The sequence below is a fragment of the Corvus kubaryi genome, unplaced genomic scaffold, assembly GCF_017639235.1.
Source record: "Corvus kubaryi isolate FWS band 111438036 unplaced genomic scaffold, C.kubaryi_AGA036_p1.0 133, whole genome shotgun sequence".
Classification (NCBI taxonomy): Eukaryota; Metazoa; Chordata; class Aves; order Passeriformes; family Corvidae; genus Corvus; species Corvus kubaryi.
The window spans coordinates 5,770,347-5,795,409 of NW_024580667.1; the positions used below are offsets into that span (position 1 = coordinate 5,770,347).

At 35.7% G+C, this 25,063-nt stretch overlaps 1 protein-coding gene across 1 annotated transcript in view; it reads left to right on the forward strand.

Moving 5' to 3' along the window:
• Positions 1 to 25,063, forward strand: part of CFAP47 (cilia and flagella associated protein 47) — a 270,533-nt gene that overhangs the window by 214,619 nt on the left and 30,851 nt on the right. The window contains exons 58-60 of the mRNA XM_042035463.1: positions 15,473 to 15,632; positions 16,277 to 16,368; positions 20,417 to 20,569. Coding sequence (XP_041891397.1) covers positions 15,473 to 15,632; positions 16,277 to 16,368; positions 20,417 to 20,569 — 405 coding nt within the window. The remainder of the gene's footprint in view (positions 1 to 15,472; positions 15,633 to 16,276; positions 16,369 to 20,416; positions 20,570 to 25,063) is intronic.

Sequence of the window (25,063 nt, forward strand, 5' to 3'; positions counted from 1 at the left end):
TACAATCCCCAGATAGCAAAGAATTTAAATTTAAATATCTGCCTCATTTGCACTGTAATTAAAGGAAATGTAAATGTGTATTTCAGCCACGTATTCTAACTGCTGTGGTGTCAATAGAGGTGGGATTGTGTGGCTAATTGTTTTGAAAAATACTATAGTATGTCAATAATCTATATGTTCACCTCAAAATCATATATTTCTCCTTGCCTATAAGATATACCCAGGATCAATAATGCTGTAGCTCCAGTTCTTGCCAAATGGGGTCTTTAAAGCTGTTCTCTGAAGGGAGGGAATAATTTAATTAAAATGAACATCATATCCTTCGTACTCTGCTGCTTTCATTCTTCCCTAGATATTTTATAATACTAATAGTAAGATTAAAAAATTATTCAAAATATTTTTTTATGGGAAAGATAATGATTTTTTCACATTCTCATTAAAAATTGATATCTTCCACTTACCAGGGGGAATTTGGATTCCCTGATTTACTTTTCTGTCACAAAGCCTGAATGATTAGGCAGGGCCTGTGTTGATTTGATAAAGGCATAGGGATTGTACCTGCCTGGGTGTATTTGCAAAAAAGAATGCATATCACTAGTACCTCTTTTCTCTTCATGTAAGTCTCAGCAAAAATTTATTTATCTTTCTCTTCCACCTTTTATGATGCACACAGGATCTTACTTTCAGCTTTTACAATATTTATGTGAAATCCTTCCTGTTTACCTGAAGATGAGGTTGATACATTCAGTCATCAACATTAGTAACAATCTTGCATCTTACAATAATATTTAGGTTTAAGCAATATTTATTTCTTTAAATGAATCGCTGATACCAAGCTCAAAAAACCCACCCAGGCCCCAAACCAACACAGGAAAAAGAGAATGTGGGCACTCCTGCTGTGTCTGCTGTGTGTGAAAGACAAGGATGTGCTGTAACTGTAACCCAGACTTTGCCTTTATTTCAATGTGATTCTTATTCTTTATTTCCATGTGATGCCCATAAGTCAAAGTATGGAAGTCAACAGAGGGGACTTTGGTGTTAAGTACAGAACATCATTTGTGTATTCTTAGCAGAATGCAGAACCAGGACTTACATTGCAAATAGCTGAAAAGTGTTTGAATCGTCACCTTTACTATAACAAGGAGTAATACCTCAGCCATTGAAGCATGCAGCACAAAATTCTTCATTGCACATCAAAGTTTATGTTAACAATGTACATAAGATGCTTTATTACACTCTAGTCACTTGGTCTAGTACCATCTTCTGCTGAGTGGAGGCAAATTAAGCTTACTTTGCACAGTAACAGCATCTTTTGAGATGACAAAACATTCAAAGGGTCGTGAGAGCATTGGAAGAGTGTTTTACTTTCTCAGACTCCTCTTTCTAGGCATTATTTATACCATGTGGTAGTCTATGTTCAAGGATTCGACTCTTTTTACTGTTAATATGCTACATTAGGTAAAACCTGTGTTTGCAAAAATAGTTAAAACCTTTGAAATTTATTTACTTATTATTTATTTAACTGAACCTTAACTACTTTCCGCATTCACGATAATTTTATTTTCACAAATCTTCTCTTACTTGAGAGAAGGAATTTGGCATTTTATTCCTTTTAAATCAGGGAAACAGTGGTATAGGTGTAATAAAGGTTTTCCCTATTAAAGCCATGGTCGTTTCAAAATAAAACCCAGAGGCTTGAAAGATGAGCAGATCCTCTTTTCTCATAATCGTTTGGTGAAGCATTGGGAAAACAATTTTCATACAAAGTCCAAAAGGAGACTTAAAATGAAAACGATCCCAGGCAACCATCAAGAAGTCTGTGAAACTTTGGGATGTGACTGTTTCTTTTATCTCTAAATTGGAGCTATTAACTGCCTGTTTAGGGTGTTAAATTCAGTCTAGTTAACATGAGAGGTTTTTTGTAACAGATGAACTTAAGGAATGCAAACCATGTTTTTTGATTGCCTTGTTTGCCTGCTTGTGTTACAAGAATGTTTTGTACACTGAGATGAAAACTAGTATTGCAACAATTTCTGGTGTTGAATTGTCTTTTATCTGATTGCTTCGCAAGCACTGAAAATCCCTTATAAATTAAGTAATTTTCTTCTTCAGAAAGATATTAAGATAAAACAAAGATTATATGCCCATAAAGATTGATATCTATTAATTACAGGGGGCCCTGCCTTTTTCACAATTCATGCCAGTAATGTCAGCTGATCCCTGAGGTTTGTTACCTTTTTTATTACCTCTGCTACATACAACCAGCAGAAGCCACAACCTGAATTGCATGCTGTCCTCTTAGGGGCTGTTCCAATTTCTTTTTTTCGAGCCATTGTATACAATTTTCTCTTTTCCATTAAAGAGGAAAATAAGAATTCGATTGCTGGAAAGAACTGGTATTCAGACCTGTGTGAGCAACACGTTTTCTACATGCACAAACAAGCAAATCAGTTTTATCACACATAATAGCACATGACACTACACAATATAATGTCTTGTCAGTAGCTGTTGAGGAAATTTTGGATAATCCTTATCTTTCCAGCTTACTTTACATCTCTTCAGATATAAAATCACAAGCTGTATCCTATTAATCTTTTTTTCTTAATGATGTATCCCTTTTCCAAATCAAGAATTAATTCTTATGCTATTTTTCTTTCTTTGATCTACAAATTTACCCAGGTCTCCCAACTCTGAATTAAGTGCAAATGCCTTTTTTTCCTGCTTTCTGGTACCTCTACTTTTTGGTACCAGTCTTACTGATTGAAGAAATACAAGGGGTTTTTTCAGACTTCTTGAAGCCTATTTACTGCTAGAGTCGCTCCATTTGGTATACAGTGTTGATTAGCCTGGGCTGCCTTCTGCAGTTGTTGTTCATCTTTGCAATACAAGCATGTTTAAATGATTCAAGATGACAGTGAGAGATCCAGTGATCCCAAATTACTTAGCTGACCAAGGAGAATTTTGGTGGCAGTTCATTTTTTTTACCTCTCTAAAAACCAGAACATTGGTGATGAAGCATTCACTGTCGCAGAAAAAAGCAGGGACTGAAAACAAGTCAGTGCTATTCAGTAGACAAATTAAAAGTGAAACCTGTTTTTAACAATGGGCTTAATTAACTTTCAGAACAATTCTCAGTGAAACATGGAGGATTCACTATCACTGACAAGTTTTAAATCAAGTAGCTGTGTTTTTTTCTAATTAAATTCTCTTGTTCAAGAAGAGTTATCGAGACTGAACCTTAATTTTTTTCAAATGAGTTCTGAGAAATCCTATGTGTTTAAGTCAAGCTAGGTGATCATAATGACTGGAATGTTTAGCAGTGAAAAAATGAAAAAAAGATCTCTGCAGAGTTGTGGGTAAGTAAGTATGACTTAAACATGCTTTTATTAGTACAACCCAAAATGGCAAAAATACTTTGAAGTTTCTGAATCAACATTTTCAGACTTTCCACTATATTATTTTTCTTACTCTTTTACTACATCAGGATGGAAAAGGGTCAAGAAGTAAAATACCATCAACAAATACAAACTGTACAAGCTTTCCTTTCTTCACCATTGCAGCCTCTAAAGAATCAACATTTTAAGTTTTTTGGTCATTATTCTATATACAAATGGAAGATATCTAAAAATGAAATTAAATTTCCTTGCCTATAAGCAAATAGCTATAGGTTTGTAGGAAAATGAACTACTATTTTTTAACTCTTTTTTTCCACTCTTCTCCAGCTCCTTGCTGCTGTGTATCAGAAAATAAACTTTTAGGTTTTTTTCCTTTAGGTTGATACCAAATGACAGTTTGTAAAGATCTGTTCCTTGTCATCTTTACACACAGCAATTTTTTTCCTCTGCCTTTTTTTTCAGTTGGCACCTTCGACAGACAGCTATTGGGAAATGCATTTGTCCCTACATTTGTTCAGTGTTTGACTGCAAATCACTTATGCCTTGAGCTGCTTTAGAGACTAAACCATATGGAGAGAAAAAATGTCTTAGATTTGAAGGCTGGCAGCTTCTTGTTTTGACAGATTTAAAATGGATTATCTTGATTGATTAAGTTACTTGCATGAAAATTTTCATTCCCAGTTATCTCACCACAAGTTATTGTCAGTGGAAGTTACAGTTACAGACCTAAAATGTCTCCTTTCTATTCCAGAAAGGTATTGTAGTTTTATCTATGGCTGTATTTTAACTAAGTTTTAGAAAATAATCAGAAATGATCGGTTTTCTTTCTTTCTGAATCAAAAGTCATCTGGTCCCTTACTGGGAACTCAAACAGTTTGTGCAAAAAAATAAGTAAAAGCTAAATTTTAGACATTTGTTTTGCATTTCATGTGAAAATGAAGTAGTCACCTTGCCTCCTGAATTGTGGCTGATTGTGTGTGATTTCCATTTCTGGATCCACACAGAGGTATGGGATCTGCAGCAGCTGCCCCTGTTTGGAAACACTGCAGCTCCCAATTACCATTGAGTCATCCAAAGCCTGTCTTCTGTGTCAGTATGATTCAGAATCATCCTGAAGCTGTCAAGTTATTTGGGTCCTTGATCCCTTCCAGAATATCTTAATTCCCACTTTTAGCTTCATTTTGTTTTTTAATCGAGTTCATTTCCTATCTGTCTACTGCTAAGCATTTTGTTCTTTTTCTCAAAGTCCTCAAGCATATCCCCCTATATTAATCTCTGAATTCCAGGGGTCACCAGCTCATATATTTATTGGATTTTTGGAATAATGATTACAGTTTGCTCTAAATTACAGCTACAGGGCTGATTTTAACCTTTTTCACACAACAGGAGTTAACACACAGTCCCCAGCCATGAACTGCTAATTGTCCTTATGGCTGAAAACTTATGCTACATTTCAACTACCCCTCAGGGAACCAGGAGAATTTTAATAATTATCATATTAACCATAGAAATTCAAGGGATAAAATATTATTATGCCAGAATGAAGTCTTAATGAAATTTAAATATGATCTGTAGCTATACCTGAGTCTGGCAGGTGAGTAGCTATGTGCCACATTCACCGATCCAACAACTCCCAGATCTTTGTAGTGGGGTTAAAATATTTCTGGATATTTATAAACTGATGTGTCCTAACATGGTATAATGATTGAGTAGCAGGGATGTACATAACCAGCATGTGAGATCACACTGACAGTAAAAGATGATATTGTGTAGACGTGGATTTCAGAGTATGAAAAAATGGATTCTGTCAGAAATTGTTACTTGTTAAAAAAAGAACAAGTCAGTGTGACTTACCAGTTTGTCCATAAAAATCAAAAATGTCTCTGAAGTAGAAAGGCACTTGACAGCTCAACAGAGTTTCTTGCTAGAGAATATTGCTGATGTTTTTTTTCTGTACTTCCTCTAGGGACAAATTATTGTTCTATGATAGTCTTGATAAACTCTGGAGCAGGTTTTGCATGTCAATGAGAGCAGTCAGAACATAAGAAGTATTCTATAAAATGTCAACCTAAGATATGATTGCTGGCCTCTGTATGAGGCCGCTGCAGTCAAGTCAGTACTCATTCCTAAAAATAAGATAAAATCCAACAGCAGTGACATCCAGGCTGTTGTTTGACTACATCTTCTCCTGACCAAGGAAGTAATCAAAATGACACCCTAATAAATACAAAAAAAAAATGAATGGTCTTTTTCTGCTCTCAGGGATTTTCATTTCCTACATAAAGTTTTATGAATTGATGAGTCCTGCAACCTTATTTTCAGAGCACATGATTTTTATCTTTTCTTTTTCACTTCCATAGAACACAGGAAAGAAACATCTTGAACCCGTAGCTGGCATTAGGATGTGGTAGCCTGTTAACCCCTGATTCTGTGATGCCATGTTCCCCCTGATCCCTGCCCTAGCCCTGGCCACTCCCTTGGTTTCTCCCTGTTGGCTCCTGTACCCCAACCCCACCCAGGGACCGCCCCTGGGCCCCTGGCAAAACCACCCCACACCCAGACCACGAGGTCTGTCTCTCTCTGCCTCCGAGGGCACTGGGACAAGATGTGAATAAAGCCATCCCAAAACCTCATGAGAGACCCTTCTCTGCCTTCTTTACCACCACTGCATTGTAACACTGCTGGCTGCCAGAGCCAACTCGAGGGGCTGTCCGAAATGGACTCCAGGATGTGACCAATTGCACGGCCCAGGGAAACCCCCGCTGTGCTCTCAGGGAGCTGCAGCCTGCTCGGCAGAGTCCAGCTGGTACAACATTAGGAGGAGAAGAATGCTTGGTTTAAGTACCAAGTAGTCTGTTGCTGTTGTTGTTATGTCTTAGGCTATTTCTGTGTGGAGTCCACATTCCCTGAAGGCATCAGCTCCAGCTAAGCCCCAATTGCTTCAGTTTACATTGCAGCAATATCCGGGCTGACCTTTGAAGATTTTACCTGTAAGGACAAAGATAAAGAACTCTATCTGAAAAGCTGTGAACAGGAGAAAAGTTTCATTTAAGGGGCCAACTTTTAGAATAGTTAAAGACTGAACCTGCAGCTCTAAAAACTGCTGCTCTGCCTAAGGATTTTTAATGCAATATAAAATTTTCTTTTGTATTTTATTTGCACTTCTGCTTTGTAGGTAGGAGCTTGACTATATATTCCCATTTAAGTCTGATTTCTTTTATTTTCAAGTGGAATAATAAGTGTAACTAATTTCTTCAGAATTTTGGAATCTGGAGATTACCTGCTGACAAGTGTTGTGGTTTAACATTGAGGCTGGCATTGCCTCACGTTGGGTTTTAGCATGTCACACGCAAAACAGAGTGGGTCAAAAGGATACGTAAGTGGAGCAAGAAAAAAATACTTGCCTAATTTGATAGGCTAAGAAAAAGTTATTGTTAGTCCACTTACAATCATACTATTGTTCATAGCTATGAAATACATGTAGCATATTGTGGGTTCTGTCATTCACAGAACCACTGTTTTATGACACAAGTCAAATTATTGGGAAAACGTTACTTTTAAAGAGGGATTCCTCTTACCATCTTTCTCTATTTTCTTGAGCACTAAGAAACCTAAAAAGACAAAACTGCAGAGGTCAATTCTGCTTTACTACAGAAACTTGTATACCTCACATGATGAAGAGTGTACTTACCAGGGTTATGAAAATGTGTAACTCGAGATAAATATATATATATATATATATATGACTCACAGTCACACTGTTTCCAGTTACTGTCTGCTGTATGAAGTGTGATATGTCTTCTGGATGCTTGTAGCAAGCAGTACAGTTTTTGGTTGTATGTAACAAGTAGAAGGATGTAACAGCACTGGTGCCCTTAGTGATTTCACAACACTTTGCAGATTTTGACTAAAATCTGCCATAGCTTCAGAACTTGACTGTGCTTTCAGAGATCAGACTAAGAGATACATATATCCATGAAGTTTAAAATGAAAGTAAAAACACATCTGTCAAAAGTAATCAGATATTTGACATATGTCAGAAATTCAATTACATCTGAACTGAAGCAATTACAGTTTCAGCCATGAACTCAAGACACTTTTGTGTATGTTTCAATCTAGAAGAAGATTAAGAAATAGGGAAACTGTCATAGTCTTAATTTACTTTCTAGTACTTTATCTTAGGGTAACATGAACTTTTCTTAAGAGAGAAAGGACAATGTTTGGTGGAGTTTTTTGTGTCAGGGTGCTAATTGAAAGTCACACTTGTTTAAGAAGCATATGCCATTTTTTGTGTCGCTCTTGCATTTTCAAAATATTTTCATGGTTATTTTCTACTTTGTTGAGATTTTAGGCAGGTTGTACTGGTAGAGTGTTTTATTATACACACATTGTATAACTAACTCACTGTAGCAGAGGGGCAGAGAGGTTGAGTGGGTGTAGTTTTTCTCTTCCAAAGTAGAGAATGTAAGATCCTATTTTTAAAAAATACCGCCATCCATCCCTCCACTCAGCTCATCACTCTCCATCCACACTGAGTTTCTGGTCTTCTATATAACTACTTATCAATTAATCTCTCTTGAGACTGTCAAGTGTACTTAAAAGTGTTCATAACCAAAATGAATATTTAGGTAAGGAAAGGAAAATTGACCTAATTGAGTAACTGAATTTTTACTTTTCTGTTGTTTAATGTGTCACAAATAGAATCACTGAGAGAAGAGGTGTAGTATTGCGTCTTTTACATTGCTGATTTCGAAGAGGTTTTGCATCTTTGGCTTTGAATTTTGCTTCCTGCTTTCAGTGACTCTGGATCTAGGACATTACTATGTTGCAGACTTTTAGATTTTGGATGCCAGGATGATCTACAGAATTTTATCAGCATAAAGTTGTAATCAGGAAAACAAGGATGGTAAACAATTTTTAAATGTATGAGCTGGTTAAAGGAGGATGAGGTAGACCTACCATCTGTCGGATTATTGGGGGAAAAAAGTAGATTTGGAAGGAAAAAGCAAGAGAAATGGCTGTGAAGTTTTAGAACAACTGTTGGACCATAGGATAAATAGAAAACTTACTACTTTAATTCCTGATTATTCTTCACTCCTTACTCTTATCTGTTTGCCATTGCCTCTGCCAAATGACTTTAATATAATAGTCTGGCCTCCTCCACACATTCTGCTCTCTCTCTCTGCTGTAGCTTCATTTTGCAAGTTACTGTCTATGCCTGTTACCCTTTTGCTGGTTCCTCAGGTGCTTTGTTTGTTCATTTTTCCATCCCTATTGCTGAACTATTCCCTGTCTTCACAATGATTTTCCTTCTCTGACATTTGCCTCGGTTTGCTCTGTACTGCTTGGTTCAGCCTTGCTTCTTTGCTGTTCTCATATCCTTCAATATGGATGTGTCTTTCCTGATGTGCTGCCTGACTGGATTTCTGTAAAATGAACCCCAAGCCCATCACCCCAGCACCTCTGAAGAGAAATTGCAAAGCTATCCCATGGTGTCAAGGCAAATACATAAGCAGAGATGTAAAATATAATTGAATGTGGCACCTGTATGAATGTTGGTCCATTTTTTTTGTTTGTGTTTTATACACCTCTTTAATACCTACCCAAAGTCAAAGCTGCAGGTACCAGGGCTTCAGAGAAAAGAAGGGTGATTTGTGATAAATCAGTTTAGGATTTTACATGATTTGTATATTACTGCAGAAGATTATTACATCAAAATTTATAATCAGATGTGATAAGGAAGTGATATTTGGAGTTAAAAAACTTTCTGTTTATTCTCTATAAGAGAATGTGATTTTCTTGATCTGTTACATGTATTTTTTTAAGTTTTCTCAGAGTTAAAAATCTTAAGTATAATTTTGCTAGTTTTGGTTATCACCAGAGAAGTGAATTACTGTACTTAGCAACACTTTTTCCTCACTGTGCTTAGCCATCGTAAGCAGAGTTGTTATTGCACTTCAAGAATAAATAAATAAATAAAATAGGTGTTTCTGTCAAAATATTTTGTTTTTTACTGAAACTGCACTGTAAGCTATTAGTTAGAGAAGGATAATTTTATAAATGGAAAGAAAAACCTTATACTTGGCCTTTTAGACATGCTTCATTTAAAAACAAAATAAATTGCATTAAATGAAACAACATTTTTAATTACTGAGCCCTGTTCTCAATCCATTTATTTTAATCTAAATAGCAAACGTTTAACTTGTATTCATTATTTTGTACCAGAAAGAAATTATTCTTAATGAAATCTCTTAATTAAATAATCCAGAAAATCTCTGCCAGGAGTATGCAAAATTGTATTAACACAAGATCCATAAAATGCAAACAAATCTTATAAACATGCTCTAATACATTTTATTGTGTGCGTATGGTAGTGACGTTGTGAAGCCTTTATTTGTGCCATTTCTTTCTTAAAGCAACTTTTAAAGTTTTAACCAGTCATTTGTGAAATTGTTCATTAGCATCTGAGCTTCATATTCATGACTTAACTTTTACAACTAAGTAATTCATCAACTCAGAGGGATTTTATTATTCTGTATAGGTACCAGAAAGGAGGGTGCAAAAAGGATGGAAAAGTCTCTTTTCAGTGGTGCCCAATGACGGGCAACACAGAAATTCTCATCTGAGCAAAGGGAATGCTTTTTTTACTGTGAGGGTGATCTGGAATCTGTTTACTGGAACAGGTTGCCGAGAAAAAATTACAGAGTCTCCATCCTTGGAGATATCCAAAGCCTTTTTGGACATGGTTCCAAGTAGGTGACTCTCCTTGGAAAGGCATGTTGGGCCATTTGTCTGTCAGAGGAAAGGGAAAACACAACTCTACCTCTTGGTGTAAGTATCCATAATTCATGAAGCAGAGAGTCCCCTAGAAATGCAATCATTGTGGACCATCTGAGAAAGGAACCTCTCTTGCATCCCACCTACCTAAATGAACTTTACTGAAGGAAGGAAAATGGTGATGTAAATATTAAAACATAGGATGAGACTAACTCAATTTTTGGCATTTTGCGTGGTCATTTTTGTTAGTTCTTTTACTTACTTTTTTGTATAGAGCTTGAAATAACTTGCAGTGCATTCTGTTCCATTTTATTCGTCCCAGGTAAGATGCAAATAGGAGTATCCTGCTTCTTTGCCTTTAACTGAACCCAAAATCTAATTATTACATCAGGGTGATTTCTTGTTCTGCCTTCGTGCTTTCCTTTGAAGGGTGCACTGTTTTTGATGTCACCTGCAATTCACTGAGAAAAGTATCTGTGTCTGGTTTTGCAAACAAGAATTTATTTTATATGCATTCTTAAAAACAGAAACAAGACAAACCCTAGTGATCTGTCATGACTTCAGAATTGCAGAATCACAGAACTGTTTACGCAGTAAGGAACCACTTGAGATAATCTCGTCCATCCAACCTCTCCATGGCTCAAGCAGGGTCATCTCCACCAGGATGTCCAGGACCATGTCCAGTGAAGTTTTGAATATCTCCACAGATGTATGCTGTTGGCTGTTGTGTGGTGACTGCCAATTCAGAAAATTTTATTTACATTTACTTATTGAGACTGAATAATTATAATACTGATGTAGCAAAACTAACACAGGCTGCTACTCTCATGGTTTTTTAATTAGAATCCATAACAACGGATTGTGATCATGTTTTAATGAAAGGGACTAAAAAATTCAAGCAGCCTCATTGGAAGCATTAAAAAAAAAAGATGCAAACAAAAACCCACCCTTACTAAGACTTAAGGCAGAAATGTTGTCTGTTCTTTATTAAACTCTTGGGATTTTGCAGTGAAACACTTCTGGGAGAGCTGCTATAAAAGATCTTAGTTTTCATATATGACCCAGGATTTTATCTCTTATAGCAGATGAAAATAAATTAAGAATACTTAGGCCTGACTTTTTTTTATGCATTTCAGATACTGGTGTGCTGGCAATATCTCACTCTTTCCTATCTGATATCAATTATCCTTTTGTGGATGAGTTCCTTGAGAAGGAATTAGCAATAATTCCCCATCAGCAGCTGCTGTGTATGAATATTTTGGAGGTTGCCCTTTCCAGATTCTGAGGATAATAGGAGAAAACAGACTTAATTATACTGGGTTGACATTTACTATGGCCAGTGCTAATTTTAGCAGAGCTGTCTGTGGGTTTAATCAAAATGATGCTATAGTAATTTTAATGGAGAAACTATCATGAAAACAAACAAACAAATAAAAGTGCCCCCTCCTAAATGATTTTCCATGAGACTTTAACAAGATATTCTGAGCTCTGTCTCATCGCTCTTTTTCAATTAAAGGAGACTGAACTGAGTGCTCTTCTTCTGGGTAAAATCAATGGGAGGCACTCAGATGCTACAGAATTAAGAGCAGTGCATCAAGGAGATGCTCTTCAATGTTTAGAAAATCTACTCTCAAAGCACTTTACTAACATGAAAAATACATGGCTTTAGGTGAAAGTTCAATGGGAGGATGACATATTGCAGAATATTTTGTTCCTTGCCATCACAATTTTACCACCATGGCACTGCCTGGTATGCTTGCTTTTAACATTTTTCTAATCTACTGTAGAGGCAAAAAGTGCATCTTTGCCCATCTGTATTTATTCCAAATAACATCCCATCTATGGGCATACACTGCTTCTTTAATTCTAGCTGTCACAGTGCTGAGCTTTCTAGGGCTGACACAGAAATTACACAGAACTCAACCACAGTGTAGTGTCTCAAAGAATTGAGGCCAGTAATTTGAAATTTGAAATACACTCATTTTGATTTATTATCTGATGCAGTTCTGAGTTCTAGGCTCAGCACCTGAGGAATCTTTAATAGAATCAGTGTTTTCCAGCAGTGTTCTCCAGCAGCCTCTGGGGAGGCTTGAGGCAAGACTTAACAAAAGGTTACCTGAAAATGAAATGAAAAAGGATGCAGAGCTCCACACACTTCTTTGTAAGGCAGCTGACTCGAATTGCAGCCCTTGGTTTGAATCAGATGCCTTCAGTCTTTAAAGGGTCAGCTGAGCTCACTCTGCTAACTTTTGCTGTTTCCTAATGTGCTGTAGGACAGTGGAAAAGAAGCGAGGTATTATCAAAATCTGGCCCAAATCGTTTTGCCAGATGTGATATACCCCTGTTCAGAAAAGGGACTTGCTGTGGATTTCTTAAATAGAATTTGTGGGTACTCATTGTAGTATAAATACTGCAATACACAGACAAGGGATCAGCCATTGGTATTAGTTTTTGGTGTCCCTGGAAGAGTACTTGAGGTCCCCAGGCAAATAAGAACAACTTGCTTGGCAACACTGATTTTTATTAAAGTTGTACACAGAGCAATTTTCTGTGTGCTAGCCCAAATTCTCTAAATGGGAAAGAAAAAATAAAAGCAAATTATTTTTGCAGTTAGGCCTGTTTTATCTACCTTATTAACTAGCCAAAATCATAATGAAATAAATCTGTATTAGCAGTTAATGATCAGTTGGTTAGTTGACAGCTACAGGCAAACCTGGTGATATAAAAATTACCATCATTATGAACATCTTCTATTAATATTTTTTATTAAAAATGTGAATACAATCTGTTTCAATGGCAATATTATAAGATTTGTCTTTTCATGTTCTTTAATAACCAATTTTCTGCCAGAATGACCCAGAATGCTATCATATGGATTCTGTATTAAAATTTATATTAAAAAAATCAAGGGATTGTGTCCTGTAACAGGCATAATTAAGCTACAGTTCAGAATATATATGTAATGCATATAACTACTTATGAGTTTATAAGTTTATAAACTTACATAAGTTTACAGTCTGTTCTATTTGCCATCTGTTAAAAGCTTTGCAAATGAAACTTAAGGATGTGCTGTAATGGTTTTACAAAATGTTTACATTATTTTGGTATGCATGTATGTGTTGATTCAAGGCAATCTAATTGCAAATTTATCCTGAAATATATGTTTTAAAGATACTGCAGGCCTTTGTCATAACTACACCAGAGTAAGCCCAAAGTGGGCAAATCCCAGCAGAGAGCTGACTCTTCTCTCACTGGGGGAGAATGGTGTGTCAGTGCTGTAGTGGGCTTCTGATCCAGAGGGATGGATCCCAGTTCAGATGTCTTCAGGAGTATTGCAACTATGTCTGCCATCATCTTAGTTATTTCAGATACTGGATTCAAAATGAGTTGCTAATTTTGAATGATTTTTACTTTGACCACCTGATTGCCAACGATATGTGTATATATAGTATATCTTTTAAATTTGGGTATGGATTTGATAGCTAGTGCCTCAAAGATCTAAAGAAAAATCTTAAATCTTTATCAAAATGAAAAAAAAAAAAAAGAAGAAACATAGTTTTTTTTTCATTTAGATATTAAAATTTTAATGGATTTTTAATGAGGATATTTTCAGCTGTTTTATGATAAAAAACTTTTCAAAGGCAAATTGCTCTTGCTCTGGTGGGCTTCTACAAATACACAAGAATTAAGCATTTACAAGTGCAAAGCAGTTGGCTAATTTTCATAATTAGTATATTTTAGTATATAATTTCTTACATGCAGAAATTCAGGTATATTTAGAAAAGGATTTCCTACTGCTTTTCACATTCATAATAAAGGGAGGCAGTGGTCTATATTTGATGTCCTGAGACCTTTTTAACCAGTAGAGGTAGAAATCCTGCTGAGTTGTGTGGTTTTAAATATTCCCAACTCTCCTAATTTAAGATTGATTTTCCAATCTGAATTTAGTTAATTTGTTTTAATTTAAGAGTGTTTCTAGCGAAAAGCTTAACACCTGTAGGCTTTATACTTAAATGTTAGTAGAGAATTGGTGTAGATGAGGAGTCCCGACTCTTGTTCTGTGTTTTGGAGAGCTGTTTTTCAAACCCTTCTCTCCTTCCCTGATGTGACTTGAACTTTTTTTTTATTTCTGGCCATTCCTGTATTCCTGTCTGACATAATTTTACTCAGTCTCCCTACACTTCCACCTTCATTGCCAAACTTCTGTGCATCCACCTTTTTTTCCATTTCGTCCTTCCCAAGACTGCATTATAATTTTCCTACCATCGTCTCTGCTACAGCTTTCAGCACTGAGGTCTTCACCCCCAAGGAGGTTAGGCTGTAGGAAAGTGACATTTGGAGCACCATGTAAAGTTTCCCTGCTGGTGCTTTTTGAGCACGAAGCCACCTGTGGTCATCAGAAGCAATCCCCAGGAGGGTGCTGCATGTCCCAGGCAGGGTGACTCCAGCAGATCCAGTCATTCTCAGGGAGTGATACCCATAGACCTGTGTCAGCTTGTATTCTTTGTAGAAAGTGTGAAATATATCACAAAAATTGATTCAAAGCCTAATGTAGAAGTAGTTACTCATAACGAAGAGGATTTTCTGCAGATAGAATTAAAGCTGAAACCCTAACCTTCAGGTGTCATTTCCTGCAAATTCCAAGAATTCTTTTCAAACAAGGAGCTTTATAGTGAAAAGACTGATTTACTTCTTATACTCAGTGTAATCTTCTGATAACTTTATTTCTGAAATGGCTGAGGTAGATGTTCTGACACTTGGGAGACTGGCAAGCCACTGGAAAAAGACAATTAAAGATTCAAAATATCAGGCTACCTTCATTACAGACAGCATAAGTTTCGTTAGATTTTTTTTTTAAACAACAAAATAAATCAGATGAAAAATCATACAGAAAAGGCATGGTTTGTATAATAATAATGAAGATTCTGTAATAAATATAGTACAGTCGTCTTGAACGTGAGCAATTATTTTTGGGTTGATATTTTTTATGCAGTGTTACTCACAGATGTAATCCACAGCTGAAGAAACATGACTTAGGCCCTAAAAAATCATGGGATAGATATACATATGTTACACATGATCTCTGAATATTAAATGTGGGACATTCACTTAATTGTGGTTTTGTTTTGGTTTTTCTTTAGCAAAGACAGGGTAAAATGAAATTTTTTTCAGGGAAAACCGTGCACTGTGATAAAAAGTTGAACAGTGATTAAAAAAGAAAAAGGGAAATATATGAGCAAAATGATAGAAATAATTTTGAAAACTTTCAAAATACCACAACAATCTGTTCCATCTTGCAGGAATCCGATTAGGTCCAAAAGAAAAACTGGAAATCCCTGTCTTATTCATACCAGCTGAAATGAAAATTTATAAAACTCAGGTGGCAATTCATGTAATGAGAGAAAATGGTGAAAACTGGCCTTATGAGGTTACTGCTGAATCAAATACAGACTTAACCAGGTAATTTATTCTAATAGAAAAGGAAAAAGTAGTTGAGGCTACTAGATTCTATCATCATTTATCTCATTGGCTGTTCGTGGGTAGCTCCCAAGGGCAGTCCAGTGTCTGATTTTGAGGATAGTGGGTATCCATCAAAAGTATTTTTATGTATACATATTTTTAATGTATGCAGGTTCAGGGTAAGATTTCTGGTTTTTTTAATACCTACCTCTTCTCACTTTAAATAAAGAAAATGTAAAGTACTGACTGCTGGTGCAGTTATGGATATTGAGCAAATGAAAACTCTTAGGTACCTCTGTTTTTTCAATATATTGGGGATAATAATGATTCTCATCCCTGATATTTTTATGTAATCCATAAACTGCAGAAATTTTATCTCTGTGTAAACATAACCTGACAGAATGCAAATCAGGCCAAATTTCAGATCAAAATTATTTGAATACACTAAGTGGACCTAAGTTATAGCTGATAGGATTTGTAGCTGATACATTTAGTTGGATTTTATTTCATCTTTTTCTCAGATATGGTTAGCATTACAGCATACAATAGAATAGAGTCTAACCTTTCCAACAACTCTTAAGTCTAGATTACTTTGGAAACAGAATTTTCAGCAATATATCTTAATGATACTCTTACTTTTCTAGAAATGTTACTGTAGCAGAGAACAGGGAAGCTCAGGGAATACTCTGGATCTATCCAATTCATGGAATGCCTGAAGCACCACAGCAGAAATCAGGTAGGTAATGGTTGAGAAAAGCTTGAGCAATATATTTAAGAAAATTAAATAGTCATTTATATTCTCACCTGCTTGATTGCAAGAATTTGCAGCAATTCTTGGCTATATCTTAAAAAAAGATAAAATCAAGTATTAAAACTAAAATATTTTCCCACTTCCAAAGTAAATCTAGATCATGACTTTGATCTTGTTGTGGATAAAAGGAGTTGGGGGCAGTTGGAAATATTAAGGCCTGTGGCCTTCAGTGTGCCAAGTAATCCTGAGTTTGAGAACTGAAGGTAAGCTGAACAAAGGACTGACTCAAAGGTAGAATTCTTCTTGCATACCCAGAACACCCTTCTGGAGAGTCTGCAGGCTGCAAAATACTGGAGTAGATGTTTGCTGCTTCTCTCAGCCTTGAATTTCATGTCTAACTCAAAACCAGAATATAAAGTAGTGTGAATAGCAGTAAGTTTTCCCCTTGCTCCTGAGAAGTAAACTTGCATTAAAAGATGAGTGACATTCTGGGAGGTTTCTTGCTTATTTTGGGGATAGTAAATGCTTATATATTTGACCATCTGTATTTTCAAGGTGTGGTATAATTCCAGAGCTATGAAACAGGAAGTTGTGAACAGCTTTTTAAATCTATAACCCTGAAACTACAGCTCAACGTGTAGATGTGGGACCAATTTTATACCAGCATGTCCTTTCAGCTTACCTTTTGTTGACTGAATAAGTGAATATAATACCTTTCTACATTAAATGTATTAAGATACAGGAACAATTTCTGGAAAAACATAGAAATAGATATTTGTACTGTCATTAATTTATATTGCTTAAGGACTCTACTTGTAGACAAATGCCAATGATGTGGTATTAATTAGAGCTTTCATCTCTTTAATGTGCACTTTAATACCTTAAGGAATGAAACAGAATATTATCGTGTAATCAACTGTTGCCCAAAATGATGGCTTTAATGAGTCTCATTAGCATTAAAACTATGTATATTAATGTGGAGGTTGGTTGTGTTATTTAAAGCTGTTGTGTAATTCACTGGCACTCTTCAAGATAAATCTCACTTTTATTGGGCTTTTGCTTTCATTGAAATCACAGGATCATTAAGGTTGGAAAAGACCTCTAAGATCAAGTCCAACCATTAACCAGCACCTCTATGTTACCACTAAACCGTGTCCCTAAGCACCACATCTGTGTGGTTTCTGAACATTTCTAGGTATGATGATTCTCCCACTTCTCTGGGCACCTTGTTCCATCACCTGGCCACCCTTTCCATGAAGAAATTTTTCTCTATATCTGATCTAAACCTCCCTTGGCACAACTTGAAGCCATTTCCTCTTGTCCTGTCTCTTGTTACTTGGGAGAAGAGATTGACCCACACCTGGCTTCACCCTCCTTCCAGGTGGTTCTAGAGATGGAGATGGTCTCTCCTGAACCTTTTCTCCAGGCTAAACACCCCCAGCTCCCTCAATCAGTCTTCATAGGACTTAAGACCCTTCACCAGCTCTGTTGCCCTTCTCTGGACTTGCTCCAGCACCTCAATGCCTTTCCTGAACTGAGGGGCCCAGAACTGGACACAGCACCCGAGGTGTGGCCTCACCAGTGCCCAGTACAGGGGGACAGTCACTGCCCTGGTCCTGCTGGCCACACTTCTGCTGATACTGGCCAGGTGCTATTGGCCTCCTTGGCTACCTGGGCACACCTGGGCTCATTTTCAGGCTATTTTTCACCAACATCCCCAGGTTCTTTTCCACCAGGCAGCTTTTCAGCCATTCTTGGCCAAGCCTCGGGCATTACCTGGGGTTGTTGTGACCCAAGTGCAGGGCCCAATACTTTCTGTATAAGTTATGTATTAAAATGTTTAGCATTCATGAATTGCTTAAGTGAAATCACTTCTTCATATGATCAGAAACTTACATACTATCAACTCTTAAGTAATTTAAAATTCCTAAGTGCTTTTTTAAAACAGCAAAACTAAATTATAGCATATTTATAACTATGTTATCCATTAGTTTATAGTCAATAAATGTTTGTAATACATAAGAAAGCATTGCATTAATTTTGAATGCATATTGTTCTTTGGGCATCAGCATGTTAAGGAAATTCTAGGTCTTTCAAAAATGCCCCAGTAAACAGAAATATGTATTTATAAGTGTGTTTATGGAATTTTCCATTCCAACCTTGATTCCGAAAGCCTATGGTTTTCAGTTATAAATGGGCATTTTAAAAATCTATGTGGTAAGGTATGATCCAAAGCAGGCAATAACAGAAAATCTACTTTAAAAAAATATTTTAAATAATGATCAAAAGATTATTGTTGTCTCTTTTAATGCAGACATTTATTAAAATTGCCTGGAGGCTACAAGCTACTATGTCAAAACCCAAAGCTGCTTTGCTAGTATATTAGGGAGTTCATCTTTGTGTCATTCTTATTTGCATCTTAATATACTTAAACTTCTAGAAGCCACTTGGCTTTCTATCTCATGAGACCAATTAAAATGATCAGTGGTCATAACCCATGTAGTACATGTTAAGTAGATGAAAACTTGGCTATCTTATAAAAGTGATTACAAATGGGGAATCATCCGGGATATTCTTTTAATTCTTGTAGAGTGTAGAGTCAAAGAAGCATACAGCAATTTAAATTAGAGGGACCACTGGAGGTCATCTAGCCCAAGCACCTGCTCAAGGGCAGCTTGCTCAGAGATTTTTCCAGTCAAATCCTAGATATATCTGACTTTTATTTGTAAATATTACTTAGCCATTTAGGAAAAAGGAAATGTAAAATCAGTTCTGGTAGTAAGATGAGCTGTGGAATAGAAAACGACTCAATGTGCACACAGTAATCTGAAACATTTGGTAAACTAGTGGAATACAGAGAATTTAATCTATTCTTAAATATAATGTCATACATTCAGAAAAAAACATGTGTTTTTAACTATTTCAGTAACTCTCCCTCATGGAAATTCTTTTGAGAGAGCTCTATAAATTGCTTACACCCTGTTAAACAGGGAAAGACCAAGGGAGAAAGGAAATTACCTGAACTTGATGTGTAATTAGCTATTTTCCAGAGTAATGGTAGTGAATCAAGTTCCAGAACTGAAAGCTGAAGCTAAATTAACATGATATTGAAAAATGATTTAATTGCTCTTTTTAAAACACTTTATATATATGGTATTATATGGTTCTTTATGATATGGTTCCAAATTATTGATCATTAATTCCTGATGTTAAGTTCAGAGTTTATTTTTAAAGAAGTATTGAATGTAATTGATGAAAATTACTTTTTTACCTTGAAACTGAAAAGTATGTGATCAGCTATTCCTTTTCATGTTGGTTCCCAGAACTCTAGGAAGTTCTAGGTCTCTTCTTCAGGAAAACATATTTTTTTCAGTGCTTTTGTGTAATTTTCTTCTTTTTCTGTGCCAATAAATACTGAAAGAACCAGAAAAAATAACTGTTGAAATAAACTTTATAAAAACTAGTGTATAAGCTAAAACCTAACAACTTTGTAATGAAAAAGACATATTTTGGAAGCAGTAAATTAAAATCACTCAGTGAATTGAAAGAAGTTCTATGATGCTTCAAACAGAAGAATGCTTTTTATTCTGGCATATTTCTATTAAAGCTGTAGTTTGAACAACAGTACTCTTTAAGAAATCAAAGAGTAACAATTCTTTCATTTCGTCTTAAAATCCTTTTAATTTTTGGTTTTGTTTCAGTCTTCCTTTCTTACTGGCATGTTTCAAACTATGGCATAATTCCTATTAGCAGTTGAACATAAATGAAGATACATTTCATGATTAAAGAGAAGAGAGACATTTGCAAGTGCTGTTGGGAACCAACTGAACAGATTTTTCTTTGCTTAGCAATATTTTCTACTACTGCATCACAACAGAACAATAGAAAGTTAAGGATGGGAAAAGCTTTTATTTGTCTTGCTCCTTACTGGAATTCTGTCTTCCTCTAAGCACATTTAACTCCTATGTTTAATTGCTTTGTTAAAATCAAGATACCAGTGCTTTGCAAATAAGATGTGTTTGCTTTTCTGTAGTTGTGATACGTTGTCAAGCCAGGCAGAGATTAGAGCAGAGAGTAGAGCTGCTGCTGATTGGTGTAATGCCTGGTGAAACTGCTCTGCCTGATGCAGGGAATTCTGCCATGGTCGATATGGATGAGTCGTCCAACACCCCAGAAGTCACTGATGGTAAGAATAGTTTTGATATCATACTATTTTAGGAACATTTCAAATAAGTTAAGTACTTCACCAAATGTGCAGCTCTGCCATGACAAGGGGTGAGGTTTAGGAAGATTGTCCCAGTCCATATTTTTACCATCTTTCAGGTATAGGGTATTTGTTTAACTTTATCTGCAGCTATATGATCCTATGAACTTGAACCTTCTTTTTTTTAAATTTGTCCTGGATATGAGGCTTGCATACACACAATCGCTCCTTTAAAAGAGAGCCTGCACAAAGCTTTCAGTTAGAAAAAATATGTCTGTGTAAGCATTGCCAGGAAACATTTAACTGCAGGTTTGCAAGATGCATTCCCATCAGAAGGCCAATATTGGTATCAGAATGGATTGAAGAAGGAGGACTTTTCGAAAGAAGTGATAAAACTTTGTAAAAGGATAGCTTTCACTTACTGTTAATCTGCTGAGAACACAGTGAAAATCAATTTATTCAGATACAGCAACTTTTCAAAATACACCTCTCCTTGAAACAGAATGGTACAACATATAATAGTAAGGAAATAATGCTTGTTACTGCTGTAACAGTAAGTATCACCAGTACTTCTGTTATCAGTCATAGTCACTACAACAAATTTGAAAATTTTGCACCTTGGAAAATCAACATTTCATTTTGGATTCAAAGTCATCCTCCTTTTTAAGAAAAATGTTATTTAAAAATTATGACACTTCACATGAGTCGGACTGACGTGTGTTTAACATAGCTGTAAATGAGGGAAGGGATTTTACCTGTACTCTGACTTTGTTCAAGGTGGTAAAAGATGAGTTTACAGATGTTGCCATAATTGCAGTCTATCAGGTAATCATTTGGAGAGACAGACAAGCTTGGCTTTTGTGTCCCACTTCTGCCATTTACAGTCTGTTCCAACAGAGGCTTTGCAGGAATACCATGTTACAGAAAATGTCCTGCCAAATAAATGGGAAAAAGTGAATAGCTGTAAAAGGTAAATCAAGATGCATTACATCCTTCCTAGAAGGCCAATTCTCATGCAAACGTACTCATGCTGTGCACACTGATCAATATATTCTCATATTATGGTCCAGATCTTTAGAGATTTTTTTGAAAGCTTTTAAAATAGGAAGAGATCTGAAGTTGAACTGTTAACAAGAGCTTGCACAGCATATACTTACTGATTAGCTAATATTCATAATTACATATTTAAACTTTATATTTACTCATAATGCAGTGCCAAAGATAACTTATTGTCTGGGCCTATAATCATCTTACACTCCCATATTACAAAGTGATAGTGGCAAATCCAGTAAAGCAAAAAGATGTGAAGTTGTCAATGTACATTCTTTCCTCTTTGGAGAACTGTAAATACCATTATAAAACTTTGTTCAGTCTTTTGAGAACAGATGTCCATCAAGATAAAAAAGGATTTTTTTTTATCACAGAGTAACAGATTTAGCTCATTATTGGCTGGTCATATATGAATGGGCTGCCTTAATCACGCCTGGGCTATTTCCCTCCAAAATGGTGGCATCTGAATTGACAAGAAAAATGTGCACTGAGCAAGCTGAGGCAGCATTTTGAAAGTCTTGCAGATTCATGATGTCTAGTACTTGTTTTATTCATAGGAATAATTTATTAACACTGGCTTCTGCTACAAGACATTGATTTGGGGAATTGCATCTTTTTAAGCAAGAAGTCTGGTAATGAAATGCTTTACACCATAGGTAGTAAGATCATTTATAACATTGTGCTTTTCATAGTTTTCAATGACATTTTAATGCCATTATTGATAGATGAATTTGAGGCCTGTTAGGAAGCAAATTTAATGGTACTATCTGAGCTTTCTGCAGTCTACCAGTAATAACATAAATAAAAGCCTAAACCTTTAAGATAACACTCTGGCACGCTGTTCTTCATTTTTTTCCCCTTTGGAAAGAGTGATTCATCAAAGTGCATGATGTGTAGTAAGCAGTTTTTGTATTCAAGGATAAATTATGATAATTACTGGCAGATCAGATTTAAACAGCTAATACTGTGCTTAAGTATCTAAATTATTTGGACAAGTATAAAGTCTTATAAAGTGAAAAATCTTCAAGCATATCTTTTACATAAAAAATTCAATTTCATCCAATACAGAGGAGTGCATTTGACACAGGAAACTACTACAATTTCTTAAGAAAGAGGCTGCAATCTAAATGCTGTCTATCTCCAATGACATAGTTTCTTGTTCAGAAGTCAGCAAAGTTCCAGGGATCAAATAATGAAAGCTTAATATTTTAGACATAGCAAATACAGTATGGCCCTTTTTAAAAATAATTTTCAATTGCAGATTTTCAATGCATATTTTCACCCTAAATGTATTTTTCATCTGTTTTCTTACATATGGCTCTAAAGATATCTTTTTCACTAAAGGAAATTTAAGAGCTGAGATCATCCAAACAAGTGTGAAGTTTGCTATTTTTTAGTTTAAGTATTCAGTGGGGAATACAAACATTTAATTTTCCACCATCTTTTAAAAAAAAAAATCACAAATCAGTTATGGAAGTTTGACTGACATTCACGACTCTGTGTGTTTGTAGTGGTCCTTTGTAACCTTGCCCTTTCAATTGCTTCAGTTTATTTCATAAGTCAGCCATGAGGGCTGAGTCTTTCTCATTAACTTCCCTCATCTTTATTAATTCATGGCTCTCCTCACAGCACAAAGGCTGGTCTTAGCTTCTTGCTCCTGTGTTCTTATTTCTGGGAAGGTTTCATGACAGTTACCTTTGAGGGGAATAGTGCTGCCCTGGTTCTGTAGGGTGGCACAGGTACCAGGGTGGTTTATGTTATGAGCAAGTTTTTACAGCCATTCTTAACTCAGACTAAGCAGATGGACAGTTCAACAGCACCTGAGAGTGAAATAACATTTTCCACATATGCTAATCTGTAATGTACATTGGCATACATTATACAAAGTGTATCTGTACCCTTTGTTTCACTGTTTATAAAACCTTTGTAGCAATTGTCTAATATTCCTGAAACTCATCAGAATATACAAAAGGCTCTATTTTCTTTTATTTCATTAAAGCAGCGCTTTGAAACAGGCAAAGAACAAAAACACATCCCAACACACATTAAAAAGCTGTTGTCCATCTCCAGCAGGATTTTATGTTAGCCAGTGGTATGGATTGCACTAAATTCCCATTTAATGTGATGGATCTGGATCAGGAGGCTCACCTTTAAGACAGAAGATCAATAAACTTCCATATGACCAAAGAAATCTTGGGAGACAAGATATTTTTATAGACTTGATCTCTCATCCAGAGATGTTAATGTAATTGCTGATAAAGTGTAGCAGGTTAATATTGAAAGCAATATGAAGAGGATAATAATGATGAAGATGGCCCTCTATCCTACTTAAGCCATCTCTGTATTGTCAGAATAATTGTGGCATTATTTTTGAAATTAGCCCTGAGGATGAGAAAATTATAGCTATATAAATTAGATTTTCTTCCTATGCAAGAAATAGGAGAAAGGATAACACAGTGTTTGTTTTGGATTAAGAGCTGATGAAAGCAGTTATCAATGGCAAAATGAAACTGTTGACAAGGGGGTGAACCAACAATTGAGACACTTTGTTATGGATTATTACTTTGTTGTTAGGGGTGACAACTGACGGAAAACAGGGAACAAGTAGAAGTCAAAGAATAGAGCATCAGAGCAGAACTGAAAGTTTTAGATGGATTATGTCTTCAGCTACATAATTTTTGTTTACATCTGGCTGTTTGTTTCTTTATTTATGAGTGAAACATGGGAGAGATTTGATGTATTGTTTATTTTCGTTATTGAACTGAAATAATGCCAGGAATTTTAATGAAGAAGGTCAAATAGTTCTTCTTGATATGCAAGGCTATCAGTGGGTCCATTAAAAAAGAGAAAAAATATAGCACAATTTTTTACCTCATAAGTGAACCCTCCTACTGCCATTTCTTAGTATAACTAGAACAATAACAACAAATAGTGGCAAAAAAAGAAAAGAACTCGTGAATTGTGAGCAGTTGGGAACTGCTTTTATGAACATTAGTCACTCATTTCTCTTTCCTTGCCATTTTATAAAATGCTAAAATCTGTAAGCCTTAGGAATGAGAATCATCATTATGTTACTTAAAATTACTTTCTGATACTTATGCAAAATCATAATCAGTTTAAATATTTAATACTTAAAGGGAACCAGATCACTTATAAACTAATCTGAAGTTATTTACTCAGCTTCATAATATTGCAAAAAAAAAAAAAAATACAAACCTAGAAATAATTAAACTCTTCCAGGTGCTACTTGTCAGTATCACGTAGATCCGGGAAACAGGAGAAGTCCAAAAGAACTGATTAACCCAAATAATGTATCTTTGAAACAAGAGCACACAAATAGATGTCCCTTAAAATGATTTGAGCTAGTGAATAAGAAAAACCTAGGCAATATAATTTGAAGAAGAGTCTATTAATTACTTTAATTGT